This window comes from Sander vitreus, chromosome 8 (genome assembly GCF_031162955.1).
Source record: "Sander vitreus isolate 19-12246 chromosome 8, sanVit1, whole genome shotgun sequence".
Lineage (NCBI taxonomy): Eukaryota > Metazoa > Chordata > Actinopteri > Perciformes > Percidae > Sander > Sander vitreus.
This window is the reverse complement of record NC_135862.1, coordinates 19,445,813-19,460,750: the sequence shown is the minus strand read 5'-3', so window position 1 is coordinate 19,460,750 and position 14,938 is coordinate 19,445,813. Positions and strand designations below refer to the sequence as shown.

The window sequence follows — 14,938 nt, the reverse complement described above, 5'->3', positions numbered from 1 at the left end:
ACATTAAAGGTGATTGGGTGAACCCGTGTCACGTGACCGCCCTTCGACAGGAGTTTCCACGACAGCTGAGTAGCAGCTAAATACGTTTTTCACCTGTAACATTGATCCTTTTTAACTCCAGTGAGTCGAAGTTTCGTAAAATGGGAGACAAGAAAAGCCCTACAAGGTAAAACTGTCGCTAGTTTCTATGAAAGAAGACTTTATCGGGCCGTTTGAGAACAGAAAGCTCGGTCAATGGATGGAGCTGTTTTACTGGTGTTCATGGCGGCTGGCTGCTTGTTTAATATGGGGCAACTGCCTGTGTGAGCTGAAAGCTCCCTTTTCCTCAAAGACTGACTTCTGAGCAGAAAAGAACTTTAGAGCAGTGTCTTTCCTGTTCTGGTAATCTTCACCTAACAGGGTTTCTTTGAAATCATTGCGCTCATTTAAATTGTGGCGTTATCACAGTGGTTTTGTTTTGTTTTTGTCTGAAGGCCAAAGCGGCAATCGAAGCCCTCCGCCGACGATGGGTACTGGGACTGTAGCGTCTGCACGTTCAGGAACACCGCTGAGGCGTTCAAGTGCACGATGTGTGATGTCAGGAAGGGGACGTCAACTCGGTAAGAATAACTGCAGCTGTTATTTTTAAGGAACAAAGCACTGCAGAACTATTTTAATTGTACGATAAAAAAGTATACTCGGTTTTAGGTTTTTAAGGTACATCTATCAACAACAGCTCTGCAATAAATATTGTATTCATGACGGGTTTAATGTTCAGTTTTTGTTGAAAAGGTTTTAGATAATTGTTGATTGAACTTTATGGATTTTTGAGAGTAGTCAGGGCTATACGTTACAGTACCATGAGGTCATCCTTGTGTTGGCAAATTCTGGGACTTTTAAGGGAAACCGAAATAAGCATTTCCCCACTAGAGTTAAATCCCTGATACTGGGGAGAAGCCTTTGAAAACTTAGAAAATGAATAACTCAGTGTGGGGGTAAATGCAGTAAATACAGCTCAACACTTGACTGAATAGAAAATATCTGGGTAAAAACTACAACCATTAACAATCACAATCCACAGCCTCCAAAGTTACCATAGAGTTGAGTCAACACCTCTTTAAAAACTTAACATGATAAAGGTAGGGTTTATTGCAGGGCAGGTATTAAGACTACATCAGTTTTAGCTAGGGGATCTAATGAACTGGCAACTGAGCGATGAGAGTAGTCTCGCTTTGTCAGACCTTCCGCCACAGTTCTGCGGAGAAAGGTCTGGCGAGTCCACACAGCATTCCGGGATGGGAGAAAAACGTGCTCTGGTTTATTGGCATTGCTTTAAACCAATCACAATCGTCTTGGGTGGCGCTGAGCTCCGTACGGAGCAACGGCGCCTCTGCAAAATAGTCTCGGGAAGGAACTTGTTTTGGTGGAACGTGTAAGGTTGTTTTAGTCGTGCAATAGAAAACTCAGATTGGACAGATAGTCTAGCTAGCTGTCTGGATTTACCCTGCAGAGATCTGAGGAGACACAACCGACAGTCCTCATAAAGCCACCGGAGTTTAGAATGCAAACACAAAGAAAGCTCAAGGCAACGTATAGCTGGCCTAAATGAGGGACATCAGGCGGAATTTCCGGCGGCGCTGGAGCAATCCCGGAAGTGAAATGTTGTGTGTGTACATAGACTAGATGAGAGTAAACCCATCAGGATAGATCATACCGGGTATCATAATTTATAAAATAAATTTATGACTACATCACAGCCTATCCAGGAAAGGTGTATAAAAAGAGGAAAAAGGTAACTCACAGGCAGCGGGTGGCAAAGAGTTAGGTCTGTGAAGGCATCTCCTGGGGAAAATAGGCCTACCTCTATTAATTTCTGGGCAGTTTTAACGGCACAGTGGTGTTATTAATATCTCAAAAGATCTAGTGCAGACCTGATCACTTTATGTATCCCAGTCTGCCAGTCTTGAGTTAGCATAGTCTTCAGTGCCAGTAAGGCCGATCGCATATCTGACCAAAAATGAAGGGAAGTCATTGTGAAACTTTTCACCAATGCTCCTAAAACAAAATGAGAAAGTAACAAGTAAAAATTGAAATTAGGAAAATTTGAAAGCTTAAATGATGAAAGTAAGAGAAGAAAAAGAGAGAAATGCGTCAGTGCTGTGATGTGATATGTTGGTCTTTCCATAAAGATTGTAACAATTGACTTGCACCAGCTTACAGTTTTGTAACCCAACCATACCAATACCATCCATTTTTTTTCTGGACTATGACATGCATGCATTTAAAAAAACAAACTTTTGTTGAAGAAAGTGATCTTGCTTGTGCCTATTTCTTAAACCAATCAGATTGTTAAAGCTGGGCCTAAATTGCCAAGCTCATCAGTGCTCTTGTTAAATATAGTGCCGTGGTGGCAGAATGCAGAGGACATTTTTGCATGTCTTCAAAGGATATGTTTACAAATGTTCAAGTTGGTCTTAAAACAGTAGTCAGGTGCACATATGGACATTGATTTGATTTGTTTGCTATAATAATTTCTCCTGTCCAAAGTTAGTGTTGCTTTTAGTGTGAAATTCCCTCTTTTTATATTAACTATACCTCCACTACAGCTCATCAAGCAAACACTGTTTGGAGAAACAGGAAGAGGACATTTCATACTTAATAGACTAACTTTAGAAGATACCCACTTCATTTTATAAACCCAGACTGCTGCAGCCTCATCTTAACTTCAGATAACCTTTGGAACGTAATTTTACACAGAAAAAGGACTGTGGATTTTGTCCTCCATCACTTACATTGGAATTGGCTTTCGGAATAGATCGTTTCACGGCCAGGAGGAATGATTACAGCAAGCAAAACCTGTTTTAGTGCACACATGGGAAGCTGATTACTATTTTAAGATGGCCTTGAACAATTCTGAAACCTATCCTTTAACTTTTTATCAGAGCTTTAGGGAGTTTTGGAGAGTTAACATTCAGCCAGGATTTTCCAATTCAAGTAATTGTTGAAGCCGCCTGCTCCACCTGGTAATATTGAATAGTTATACAGTTCAGCAGTGCAAACCACATGTTCACCCTACTTACAGTAATATAAATGTAGCTATAAGGCTAATAACTTTTTTTTGGGTCTCTTTCAGAAAACCACGGCCTGTTTCTCAGCTGGTTGCACAGCAAGCAAATCAGCAGTTTGCACCACCCACGCTCCCCAAAAAGGAGAAGAAAGAAAAATCAGAGAAAGACAAGAGTGATAAAGAACTAACACTAAAAAAGAAAAGCTATAAAAAGATGAGGTAATAAATTAATGTTTTCACAGGAAATAGCAGAATAGCTATTCATATTCAGTGGTCTTTGATCTTTGCCACCACTGAAATATTTCGTATCAGCCAAGCAGTTTTCAAATCTGTTTGTTTGTCTCTGTTTGTCTCCTCACCAGGCCCAGGTTAAAAAACATAGACAGGAGCAGCGCCCAGCATCTAGAGGTCACAGTTGGAGACTTGACTGTAATAATCACAGACTTTCAGGAGAAAGCCAAACCCACGTCCACTTCAACAAGTGCTGCCTCAGCAGACCAACACAGCCAAAGTGGCTCAAGCTCTGATAACACTGAACGAGGGGTCTCCAGATGCTCTTCGCCCCGCGGGGAAGGCTCGCCGATTAATGGAGATACTCACTAACCTTCACACTCCCAGTCAGCACAACCCATTCTTCTGCACTCTCAACAGCCTCGACTAGAGATTAAACTTCAACATGCATTAATAATACTATACATGCCAATATGATAGCATTCACTTTGTTTGGGACTGTATTTTTCACTGCCTTCCCATAATGATAAAGAATTCAGGAGTCAGGACGTATGCTGTATGCTCAACTCCAAGAACTGTTGCAGCAAGATCTGTCATGATGAACTGAAAAAGGAACCGTAGCATTAAATCCTGAATGTCAGTGGACACTGTGCCACGTGTTGTGGTTACTTGTGTTTTAACACCTCAGTGTTACATCTGCATCACACTGAGCTGGTTTTTGCTGCACCGAATAAATGATGCATTATGAAAGAAAATAGGAAGAAGTCATCTCAGAATTGTAGTTTATCCTTGAATTTTGTTATCATTATTTGCACTTAATGGCATCCTATGTTCATAAATTTTTTTTTTTCATTATTTCCACTTTGCCATTATCATTAAACCATAACACTGTTGGTTAATAGCCTTATCCAGCTCTCATTTTATGCCATTGGATGCAATCATTTTTTAACTGTAACATTTAAGAAAAAATATTGAATAATTATTCTAAGTATGCTTCTCATTCACTTTGTAGAGTTGAGCATGATTTTATCTATAGAATGGTTTATATTGTAAAATAATGTTAAATAAAATAAGTTGTAGATACTTGGATATGTTTTTCAGTTTTCGGAACAGTTTGTAAAACACATGGATTTCTTAAAAGTTGCTTTACTGGAACAAAACTATTTTCCTCAATTATTTTCTATTGCATCGCCACAGCTAATATATTGTATTTTTGAATGTGTTAACAACCTTTTTCATATCATGACTGCTATGTTCCATGAAGGCAAGACATGAAAAGGCAATTGACTTGGTATTTAACTTATGGAGCCAGTTCAGGTCAATCAATGAGTTACACACTTCACTGCACTGTTTGCTTACACTTGTTGTAGTTGTGTCTTCAAAGGAAGGCCCTAAAAGCAATGATGGAAAGTATTACATTTACTCACATACTATACATACTGTAAGTATAAGCTTGAGGTACTTGAGTATTTCCAACTGCTACTTTATACTTATACCGCACAGCATTTCAGAGGGAAACTTTGTACTTTTCATTCACTACAAACTAAATATGTGCTCAATTATAAAAAGATGCATTGTTGTAGGTTAAAGAACAGCTACTACAAAATGAAACTGATATTGACTTTACAGTGTAAAGAAAAAATTGATGGATGTGTAAAGTTTACACTTCCATCAATTTTACATTTGATACTTAAAAGTATACATTGCTGATAATTCAGGCAGGGGTCTGGTTGTATTTACACCACTTCCACAATCCTCATTTTTAACTAATTTACCATCTACCAGAATGTTTGACCCTGTGTTCCCATCCTGTGTGACACAATATCAATGATATATGTAATTATGCACCAAGCTTTGAATTTTTGTTAGCTAACGTTACCTGGCTGTCTACTGTACACACACTGTAACTGGTTGGAGAAATGGTTGATCAAACGAAACACGTGTAACGTTAACCGATGTGGGTGGGGCGGAAAACTGTTAACACCAACTGTGCTATTTTACTCTAGCTTCTGAATTGATTTATGAGATAGATTGTTAGCTGGTAGCACATCATCAGATGGTAGCTGAGATCAACAAAAATGTTCCGTTAGCGCATAAAACTTGAAACGCAAAATGCGATGCTATCTTAAAGCATTTCTCCTGTGCATGGTCTTCACCTTCTTTTCACTGTTGTATGTGTTCAATCAACTCGCCTCCACCTTGGAGGACAGAGACGACAGGAACCTGAAAGAACAGGGGATACCCGACAGGCGCAGTCATGATTATGGGCACCTTCTCAGGAAAAGGCCTGGACTGACAGGCCTTCAAGACCGCGTAGAAGAGCTTGACAGGTAGCTAGTTTGGTTAGCGTTAATTTCATTTAATTACTGAGCCCATTAGTAACTTAGCTAGTGGTTAGCTTTACATACGTTTGCAGTTGCTTTGAAGCTAGCGTGACTATTAAATTGGACTAAAATAATAACGTTAATGTTGCAGTTGAAACGCTACCGTTAATTGAGTTGCTAAAGCTGACGTCAACGGCACGTAACGTTAACGTATGACTCGGTTAATTTAGCTTGTTAGCGTTACCAGGCTGATAATAATTTAATTGAAAATATAGCCAGCGTATTCATTGTGCTGTTTTACACCCACGGTGTATAACTTTATGTGTTATTACTAATGACTTTTTTGTTATAATTCTAAAAGCTACCACCTGTCAGCTAGCTAGCTAGCTAGCTAGCTAGATAATTGATTTACCATTAACGTTACTGCTCGCCAACTAGCTAGCTAGCTAGCTAGCTAATTCTGTGCCTCGTTAGCTTTTGGCTGGATTTATAGGACGGCCACCTGTTAAACTACTAACTTTAGATGCAGATCTAATCCCAAAACATGGCTGATGTCGAAGAGATTTAACGTTGAGGATGCAAAAGATCATGTTTTTATTCTGTCAGGTGTAAATCACTGTCAGTTTCTTACTGGAATCCATATTGGAGACTACCTGCTGATGTTTGTGGAGTGAACTGCTTATTGGAATCATCTCTTAGGTATGACTGATTTTGTGTGCATCTCTATAAATGGATACTACTGTTATTTATAACTCTCAACTTTCACCTACTTCCTAGGTTCATAGTTAAGAGTAAATGCTCAGCCTGTTCCTGCACTCATACCTTGAAACTACTCTTGAGTTTTTGAAGTCATAGCTAGTACAAGCAGTTCTCAGAAATCAAACTTCAAACTTAGTGACAACACTTTGAGTTGTTAGGGTAAAGCCATTGTTATCATCATGAATACCTAGAGGCTGTAGTAATTTGGAGTACAAATACTTTTACATTTTAACCTGAAATGTCTATTGTACTTGTTTTATCATCTCTACTCTACACAATGCAGTCATAGGTGGAGTAGTATCTTTAGTCTAGTCTAAGTTTTTGCCGAGAGAATGATAATTGAGGTCTTGGGGCTTTCTTGAATCTGTCTTGTTACAGTTTAATAACATCATCAGATGCAGATTTGGGGGATAACTAGAGCCTTGTACAAAATTAAAATAATGTTGTCAATTATAACTGTGTATGTAACATGCCATACTATGACATGTATACAGAGATATGATTGAAAACTGTCAAAGTGGTCCTTTCATTAAACCTAATACCAGTTCCAACCCTACAGGGCTAAGCACCAGTCAGCTGAGCCTGCTGATATCTTCATTACTTTGTTCTCTCCTGCACTTGTGTGTCCGTGCTGTTGTACCAATAACAACTGGGGTTAATTACTGATTCCTTTTCACTTTGTCTTGGCTCTTAGAGAGAGGTCAGGCTCTGCAGTCGAGGAACATAGTGATGAAAGAAGTCACCTGGCTGTGGTGGCCTGTGGCCCCAGGCTAGAGGAGACTCTTACTATGTTGAAGTCTGCTGTTCTCCTCAGCAAAAAGCCTCTACACTTTTACATCTTTGCTGAGGATGATCTACATGACCGCTTCAGAAATGCTGTAAGTGTCATCCCAACAACACCAGAACTTTTATGTACTGTAGTTACACTGGAGTACCGGAGTATTCATTTTCTGGTTGTACAGTTTCCTAAAGCAATGGCCCAGTTATGATTAAATCTGTGGCTGATGCCATTGTCAACTAGCGTATACAGAATCACATTAAGAAAGCATTCTTGCAACGATTGCACAAATTGTGCAAGCAAACTCATGGCATGTTTGAAAAAGAGTCATTCTGAATGTATGGATGTTTTTACAGTAAAGCCTTCTTTTTACACAGTTGTCATTTTTTGGGGCCCAAAGGCTGAGATGCATCGTTTTTCAAAGAACATCTTAAGTTAAAACCTTACAATGTGTGGATATTGTTTAGGTAAAATTTTTCTTGGTGCTTATCTTTTCTTAAAGCTGGACTCTTGGCCCAGGACTGTTCAGACCAAGTTTAACTTCACCATCTACCCCATCACTTTCCCCAAGGAGAATGTGAAGGAGTGGAAGAAGCTCTTCAAACCGTGTGCCTCTCAGAGGCTCTTCCTGCCAGTACGTCTAAAGTCATCCTTCATGCATGCGTATAACTTCTAACAATTACACATTTGCAAAATGTACTGATATGTTTTTATTGTGGTCGGTTTTCCAGCTGATCCTAAAGGAGGTGGATTCTTTGCTCTATGTGGACACAGATATCATTTTTTTGCAGCCAGTAGAGGACATCTGGGCCCTTCTTTCTCACTTCAAATCGAGCCACTTAGCTGCCATGGCTCCAGAGCACGAAGAGCCACGCATCGGCTGGTACAACCGTTTTGCCCGCCATCCTTACTATGGCAAGACAGGAATCAACTCAGGGGTCATGCTCATGAACATGACGCGCCTCAGGGAGAAATCCTTTAAGGTAATGTGCAAGTAGAATATATTTTTCTTGTGAGTTTTTTGCAGCATGATAACTTCTTTCAGCTGTTGCTATGTATCGTTGCCAATTTAATATGTTACCAGTGTAGCATGATGGCCATTGTGACATTAAAACTAAGGTTAAGTGCTCACCTATGAAGGCAAGAAGTGCTAAGCAGATGTGAAACATCTAAAATGTAAGTTGTATTATGCCCAGGTCTGAAATTAGTATTATTATGAAATTAGTAGTAGTAGTAGTAGTAGTAGTAGTAGCTGTAGCACCAAGATTGACCAGCTGAGGTCACTCTTGTAATTTCTAAAAAACAGTTTATTTGAGTTGAAGTGTTGGCAAAAGGAATCATTTTTCCAGAATTGCAGAGTTATGATTTCCTGATGCAAAATGATATAAATGCTCTCTTGATTGCTGTATTTTTATCTTCTAGAATGACATGACAATAGTTGGACTGAAGTGGGAGGAAATTCTGATGCCCCTTCTCCAGAAGTATAAACTCAATATCACCTGGGGTGACCAGGACCTTCTTAATATCATATTTCACTATAACCCAGGTTTGTGCTATCACATATACATCATTATTTTTAGTCTTGAATGTTGCGCTAGTTCAGGACACAAACGAGGCTTCACTATAGACGTTTGTTGTTTTGGACATTTACCATCAAATAAACAAACATTTGAGGGTTTGTAACCCAGTTATTGACAATCCTAATCGATCCAATCATGTCTCTTGCTGTGTTACAGAAAGCCTATATGTGTTCCCCTGCCAGTGGAACTACCGTCCAGACCACTGTATCTATGGCAGCAACTGTCAACAGGCTGATCAGGAAGGTGTCTTCATTCTCCACGGTAACAGGGGAGTTTACCATGATGACAAGCAGCCTGCATTTCGAGCTGTCTACGAGGCCATCCAAAAGGTAGAGACAGCCTCTCTAACTAGAAGTCTGTGGTTTCTCTGAGCCCCTGCAGTGAAATAGAAAAACAATATTTGTTAACAATCACCATGTCTTGTAAAAGATTCCTGAATTGAGTATATTTATTCATCCAAAAATGTTGTTAAGAGTTCCAGACACGGCTAACTGGATAACTTAATGTATGGAGAAGTACAGTTTTAAAAGGCTTTGTTTATTCTACTAAGGAGCAATCATTTTTATTGACTTTCTTTCTGGTGCCTCTGTTTCTTTAGAGGGCAGTTGTGTAGGTAGACCAGACTATTTGGAGAACCATTTTCTTGCCATTACATTATCAATAGGCACTCCAGGCCTTTGCTTTTCTCTCAAGGATGCTTCCTTCCACCAGTGCCTAATCAATAGCCTGTTAAACATTTCAGTCATCCTGTCTTGGCTCTCCCAAACCAGACAAATCAGCCCCACCCTGCTTTGACCACTGGAATGGTTGCTTTAAATGTTGTCAACTAAAAGACTAAAATCAAGTGAAGAATTAGAGTTAATAAGTGAAGAAACATGTCAGCCAATGAAACTGTGTTGCTCATTGATGTGCTTTTTAAAAGTTTTTGGACAACAATTTAAGTTATCAAGGGCACAGAGGTATAAGCTATATCAGAATTGGGACACAGACAGTATTTGTTTGTGGGAGCAATTCATTGTTGTTTTGTTGTTGATAATAAGAAAACAATATAGAATCACCATCCTCATCCTCTGAATATTCTCCCCTTGGGTTTGTATGAGGCCTGTTTCACTTGGAACAGCTGGTGAGTTCTGGCTGTCTCTTTACACATTCTGTAAACTAAACATTTTCAAAATTGTAGCATCCTTACGTTGGTATGATGCCCTACAGAGCACCGCCAGTGCAATACTGGCACTTCAAAATGAACACGGAACTTTGAATACAAAAAGAATGACATCTGTCAAATTTACTAAGCGTTATTTATGCGTTTTCAGCTTTCATAGCTTAAAAGTCCACTACACATCCGTCATCGATAAGCGAGCAAGCCAGCCGGAGAGCTCTCTCACTGCTGTGCTGGCGGCTCGCCTTCGATCTGCTCTTGTTGATTTCAGCACACCGGTCAACATGCAGGCAGCAATCAGGGGAGTAAGGGAAGCTTCATTAGCTGGTCTCCATCCATTACCTCCACAGGGCTCAGCCTGGCCACTACCAGTGCGGGCAATGTTCTCAGCCATTAAGTAAACGAGCGGGCTTCATTATGGGGCACTCAGTCTCAGTCTCTCCGACAGCACAAACACGCATACAGCATCCCAGACAGCACATACCAGACTTCTGATTTTAGGAGGCGGAGAAGTCCTGTGGTTTGTCATTAGTCATCATCATAACATGTGTCCTGTATTAGGTAGATAAAAGTAAGATACAGGGCTTTGTTGTAAAATTAGCTCATTAGAAAATAGCCTGGTCTTACTGAAGAGCATTTTATCCTTTGTTGTCATAAGCTTGCTATATTTTGTTGAAGCTTTTATCAGTGCTTCCTGTTGCTCCAGCTCCTCAGCCCCCCTCCCACCTTGTTCCCACTCAGTCCTTTGAGGACAGCATCCTAAAGCCTAGAGCAGGCAATTCTGGAGGAAACTCTCATTTCCATCCCACCAAGAGCTCCTTAGTCAGCTCCGCTCCCAAGGGAGGCTCTCCCAGCCAGCAGAGGAGCTTGTAATAAAGGGCACTACCATTACGCAGCCATGCCCACAGAAGAGTTGTTAAATTTTTAGTGCTGATGCTAGTTTGAGACATCATGATGGCTGTGTGGACAACGCACCAGCATCCACATTAAAATCGATAGGAAGCTGTTAATGGTGTTTTATTGCCTGATGCAGTATATGAAAGATAATAAAGAAAGTGTGCTTTGAGTTACCTAATGCTTGGCCAAACTGGAGTCAAATGAGATGCTATAAAATAGCGATTTCCTCTTATTTACTGAAGCAGTAAATGAATGGTGTACCTCCTATACAAAAACAAGAGCTGGACGTTTTTATCTCTGCTGTTCACTTGGTGACACAAGCATCCAATAATGAAGCATATCTGGAATGCTGCAGCTCTTAGAATTCACCAATGCTGTTACGCCCTACTGAGCCCATTCTTGTATAGTTGTGGTAACAGATATTCATCATCCAAACACACTTTGAATTGACAGTTATTAATCACATGCAGAATGGTATTGTCTTGAAGTGACAATGATAAATGTGGCACTTAATTCTTGTTAGTTGTTATTGTACGATCATGGCTGTCACAACAGGCAACAGGCATAAAAACGCATACCTCTGCTTGATTTAAAAAAAAATCAAACTCTTTCTTGAGTAATGTCAGGATTAGGAGAAGGGCTAAATTAAAGACCCATAACCATATGTAAAAAGCTGTAATAAAATCTGCTCTTCATTCTGAAATCAAAAATATAATACCTGCACACTTTTCTCTTCATCACAGTACACATTTGGTGAGGACATGGAGACCTCACTGCTTCAGCCGCTAGAAGCGTCGCTACAGGCCACCACAAATACCTACTGTGGAAGAGCCAGTCACCTGTTCACGAAGAAGTTAAAACAGAGCATCATGTCTGTTCAACAAGATGCCGCACAGAGAAGATGAGCAGGACAGCACTCTTATGTCACTGATATCATGATTAGTGTCTTAATGTTTCTCTGGAAGTAAAGACTTAAATGTAAGACACTCCTGTGAAGACAATGAGCTGGATGACAAACAGACTCAGGTCAGCTCTGAACCATTATCGGTTTACAAACTGCATATCAAGACTGGAAATGGGGAAGGGTAATCTGTTGAACAGGTTATATTTTCTATTCTTAAGTGAAGCCAATGTTGGTACATATCTGTCTAATGAATACACAATCAGGTCACATACGTATGCTTTCTCGCCATATGGGGGAAAATGCACCGACACTTTAGAAAGAACCTACAATCACTTTGTACAATTGTCTAAGGACTTTGGGGGAAGATGAATGCAGCAGGGTACTTAAATATGTACTCTTATCAAGATTATTTTATAAGAGTTTATAATTTTGCATACAGGTTTTGTACTAGAGTTTTTGTCAGTGCAGTATATCATGGAAAAGGGATATCTTCATTTTTTAGGTATGTGTTTGTCACATCTTTTTAAACAAGAAATGCTCATTAAGAATACTTAAAACATATAGAATATGATCATTATTTATTATTGTTGGACATCTGTGAAAGGATGCACTTTTGATGTCTACCTTAAAATGTTAACATGAGGCTATGGTTTCATATATTCTGGTATGGGAGTTTGTCAAAGAATTGTTTACTGTACATTGTAATAGCATTTAGGTAATTTCAGTAACTTGACCAATATGAGCATGTTTTCCTAACTGGAACAATGTCCTAGAGATCGGTTCGTTTTCAACCAAGCCAGCTAGTGTCATGAAATCGGCTGCCAGACAGGTTTAGCAAAACATTTGCACTATTGATATCAGAAAATGGGGGATTGTAACAACACAGAATCATATCTGTCATTTGAATGTATTACTCAAAAGCCAGAATAGACATTGAAGTATATATCAAATGAAAATGAAGTAAATATTTTATCAAAAAGCATTTCCAATGGTGTCTGTAAAGCAGTATGTAGCATCTCTAAAATACGTATGCTTGTGATAAAGCTGAATTGGAAAAAGTCTTAGCATTTTAAATTGGACACTGCTCTAAAGTATGTAATATGGTTTGGAATTACCTTGTGTTGCTTTAAGAGTAAATATACAGTATTTTTGGCTGCATATTACCCCGAAGAATATTGCACAAAAAAAGGAAGGAATTACAACAAGTGTTTGTAATAAGGCAAATGTATTATGGTGTTATTAAATTATTTGACTGAAATTCCTCAATGCTCAATTCACTGTTTCCTATTTTATTTTGTATTCTTATTAAGCCTTTGCACCAGTCATGATAACCACTTTGCATAAACTGTACTTGTTGCCCACTCGCTCCACACAAAGATGGAGCACGAGCCATGTCCTAGAAGGCAGCAGCAAGCTAAAAATAAGAAATGAATGGGAAGACTTCAGAAAGTGTTGTTAGATGGCTGAAAAAGAGCTGATGTGTCTGGGTCAGTAGCCTCTGGCTCTTCATTTCACAGGCAGATTGACAGACGTGACTGGAATAGGCAATTGTTATGCATGATGAATTTAAAATGGTCTCTATTCTAAGAAGCTGTTAGATATATCCATTTTTCTTCCTGAGAAATTACAAAATGTGCAGTGAGTGGGGAAAACATTTTCTGTATTCTTAGACGTTTTACAACTTACATCTAAAGCTTGATTTATGTGAAGCCAGTAGAAACCTAGCAGTAGTTCTAAAATATTTGCATATTAGGCAGTTCAGGGTTGTATTGTAAGCTAATGAGCAACAGTTATATGACTATAAGGAAAGTCATACATTGACTCTGGTTCATATTTTTAAAAGAGAAGCTCTGTGATAAAAGCTTTTAGTACTACTTTTTCTACTCACAATAGTGTCTTTAAGGGGTTAAGGAATGTATATTTTGATTTGCTGTGGGGATACAAAAAATCCCTACCAAAAATACATTTGCAGAGAAATGCTCAATTATATTATTGAATACCTTCAAGCACAATCCTTAGTAAGATCGATGTTTACAACTTCAATATGCAAAGCATATTCAGTTTTTAGGGGGAAAGGCAAATGCTGGTACTGCATGGTTTCACTCCCCCTAAGTATAATGGTGATTGAGGTCTCATTCTCTTTCGGTCTAACAGGAACTGCCAATGGATTATTCATGTTATTGCTTGCACCACTTGGCCTCCGTAATGTTCGATAACGATTTAAAGCCCAGGCATAAATTGAAACAGTCGGAGGCAAATGGACCAACACAGTAAAAAGGTTCACAAAGAAAGAATTATGCAACATTAGGCAAAGCAAAGTCATCAACATCCTTTTTACATGAGGAGAGTGTGGAGTTACATCATCAACAGTTATGTGCAGAGGACATATAGAGTTTTTAAGATGACAGGATCTGTTTTTCAGATCGCAGAGTGCATTACATCTGGGACCAGGTATAAAAATGATGTGCACTCACTCTGATTATAACCGTTTCAAGGTTGAGTTGTGTGACTGTGTCCCCTGACTTCACTTTGGCTTTTACTCTGGCATCTTCGTGACCCTTTAAAACAAGACAGAAAGATGGTATTTATGATTCCATCACATTCCTTAACCAAAACTTTTAGGGTCCCTGAGAGTTAGTGGGCCTTAAGCATATTTGTTCTGCTCCCATCCCTGTAATTAACTTGCCATAACTGAAATGTAAATATAGTGACATTAGGAATGTGGTGTACTTAGACATAACACAACAAAGAGGTATAAAATGCGTTCATGGTAGGAAAATGTTTCCTGATTTAAAAAAAACGCTAAAATAGGAATTAACCTAAAACACAAAATCTGTATAGTATAATTTCCTTCTGGAAATACTAAACTGACTTTGCTGATTTCGTGCCATCAACGAATGTTGTTTTAAGCTCTATTTTGTTCTTAACCAACTCCTGAGAAAGATTACAAGTAGGGTAGAACAGGTTCATCAGAGCCATATTAGTGGAAAACGCTGCATACTGGGATTGATGAAAGTTGCTCAAAAGCCCCCATACAGTTCAATAAGGTGAAATCAATTTGAAGCATATAACAATATTTATTGCTATGCGACCCAACCCCGGATAAGCGGACGAAGATGGATGGACGGGTGGATAAGCAACAGAGAACGACTTTGACTATTAGCCTCCTTTTGGAGCATCAAGTGTGAACATCTCATTTGAATCTTGTGGAACATCCTGGAGCTCATTTTGGTGAGTTGGGGGTGTTGGATTGTGCAAGA

The 14,938-nt window shown here is 39.2% G+C and overlaps 2 protein-coding genes across 5 annotated transcripts; both read left to right on the top strand.

The window, feature by feature from the left end:
* Nucleotides 1-7: 7 nt before the first annotated feature.
* LOC144522361 (YY1-associated factor 2-like) lies at nucleotides 8-4,360 on the top strand. Of its 2 annotated transcripts, XM_078257379.1 has the most exons (4): nucleotides 10-166; nucleotides 474-599; nucleotides 3,113-3,265; nucleotides 3,409-4,360. In XM_078257379.1, the coding sequence occupies exons 1-4, from the start codon at nucleotides 141-143 to the stop codon at nucleotides 3,647-3,649; spliced, it is 546 nt and encodes a 181-aa protein (XP_078113505.1). In that variant the 5' UTR covers nucleotides 10-140; the 3' UTR covers nucleotides 3,650-4,360. The 2 variants fall into 2 exon arrangements, with proteins under 2 accessions (XP_078113506.1, XP_078113505.1); XM_078257380.1 differs by lacking the exon at nucleotides 474-599 and having other exon boundaries at nucleotides 8-166.
* Nucleotides 4,361-5,248: 888 nt separating this feature from the next.
* gxylt1a (glucoside xylosyltransferase 1a) lies at nucleotides 5,249-12,936 on the top strand. Of its 3 annotated transcripts, none has more exons than XM_078257372.1 (8): nucleotides 5,249-5,607; nucleotides 6,208-6,300; nucleotides 7,055-7,238; nucleotides 7,641-7,772; nucleotides 7,930-8,121; nucleotides 8,561-8,684; nucleotides 8,875-9,047; nucleotides 11,518-12,936. In XM_078257372.1, exons 1-8 carry the CDS (start codon nucleotides 5,390-5,392, stop codon nucleotides 11,677-11,679), a joined length of 1,278 nt encoding a protein of 425 aa, XP_078113498.1. In that variant the 5' UTR covers nucleotides 5,249-5,389; the 3' UTR covers nucleotides 11,680-12,936. The 3 variants fall into 3 exon arrangements, with proteins under 3 accessions (XP_078113498.1, XP_078113497.1, XP_078113499.1); XM_078257371.1 differs by having other exon boundaries at nucleotides 7,870-8,121; XM_078257373.1 differs by lacking the exon at nucleotides 6,208-6,300 and having other exon boundaries at nucleotides 7,870-8,121.
* The last annotated feature ends 2,002 nt before the right edge of the window (nucleotides 12,937-14,938 follow it).

Bases quoted from the DNA above. Each gene is read 5' to 3' on its own strand.
- LOC144522361 (XM_078257379.1), top strand. From the start codon at position 141: ATGGGAGACAAGAAAAGCCCTACAAG. The intron at 167-473 runs GTAAAACTGTCG...TTTTGTCTGAAG, and splicing joins GACAAGAAAAGCCCTACAAG to GCCAAAGCGGCAATCGAAGC. The intron at 3,266-3,408 runs GTAATAAATTAA...TCTCCTCACCAG, and splicing joins AAAAGCTATAAAAAGATGAG to GCCCAGGTTAAAAAACATAG.
- gxylt1a (XM_078257371.1), top strand. From the start codon at position 5,390: ATGCGATGCTATCTTAAAGCATTTCTCCTGTGCATGGTCTTCACCTTC. The intron at 7,773-7,869 runs GTACGTCTAAAG...TCGGTTTTCCAG, and splicing joins CTCAGAGGCTCTTCCTGCCA to CTGATCCTAAAGGAGGTGGA. The intron at 8,685-8,874 runs GTTTGTGCTATC...GCTGTGTTACAG, and splicing joins CATATTTCACTATAACCCAG to AAAGCCTATATGTGTTCCCC.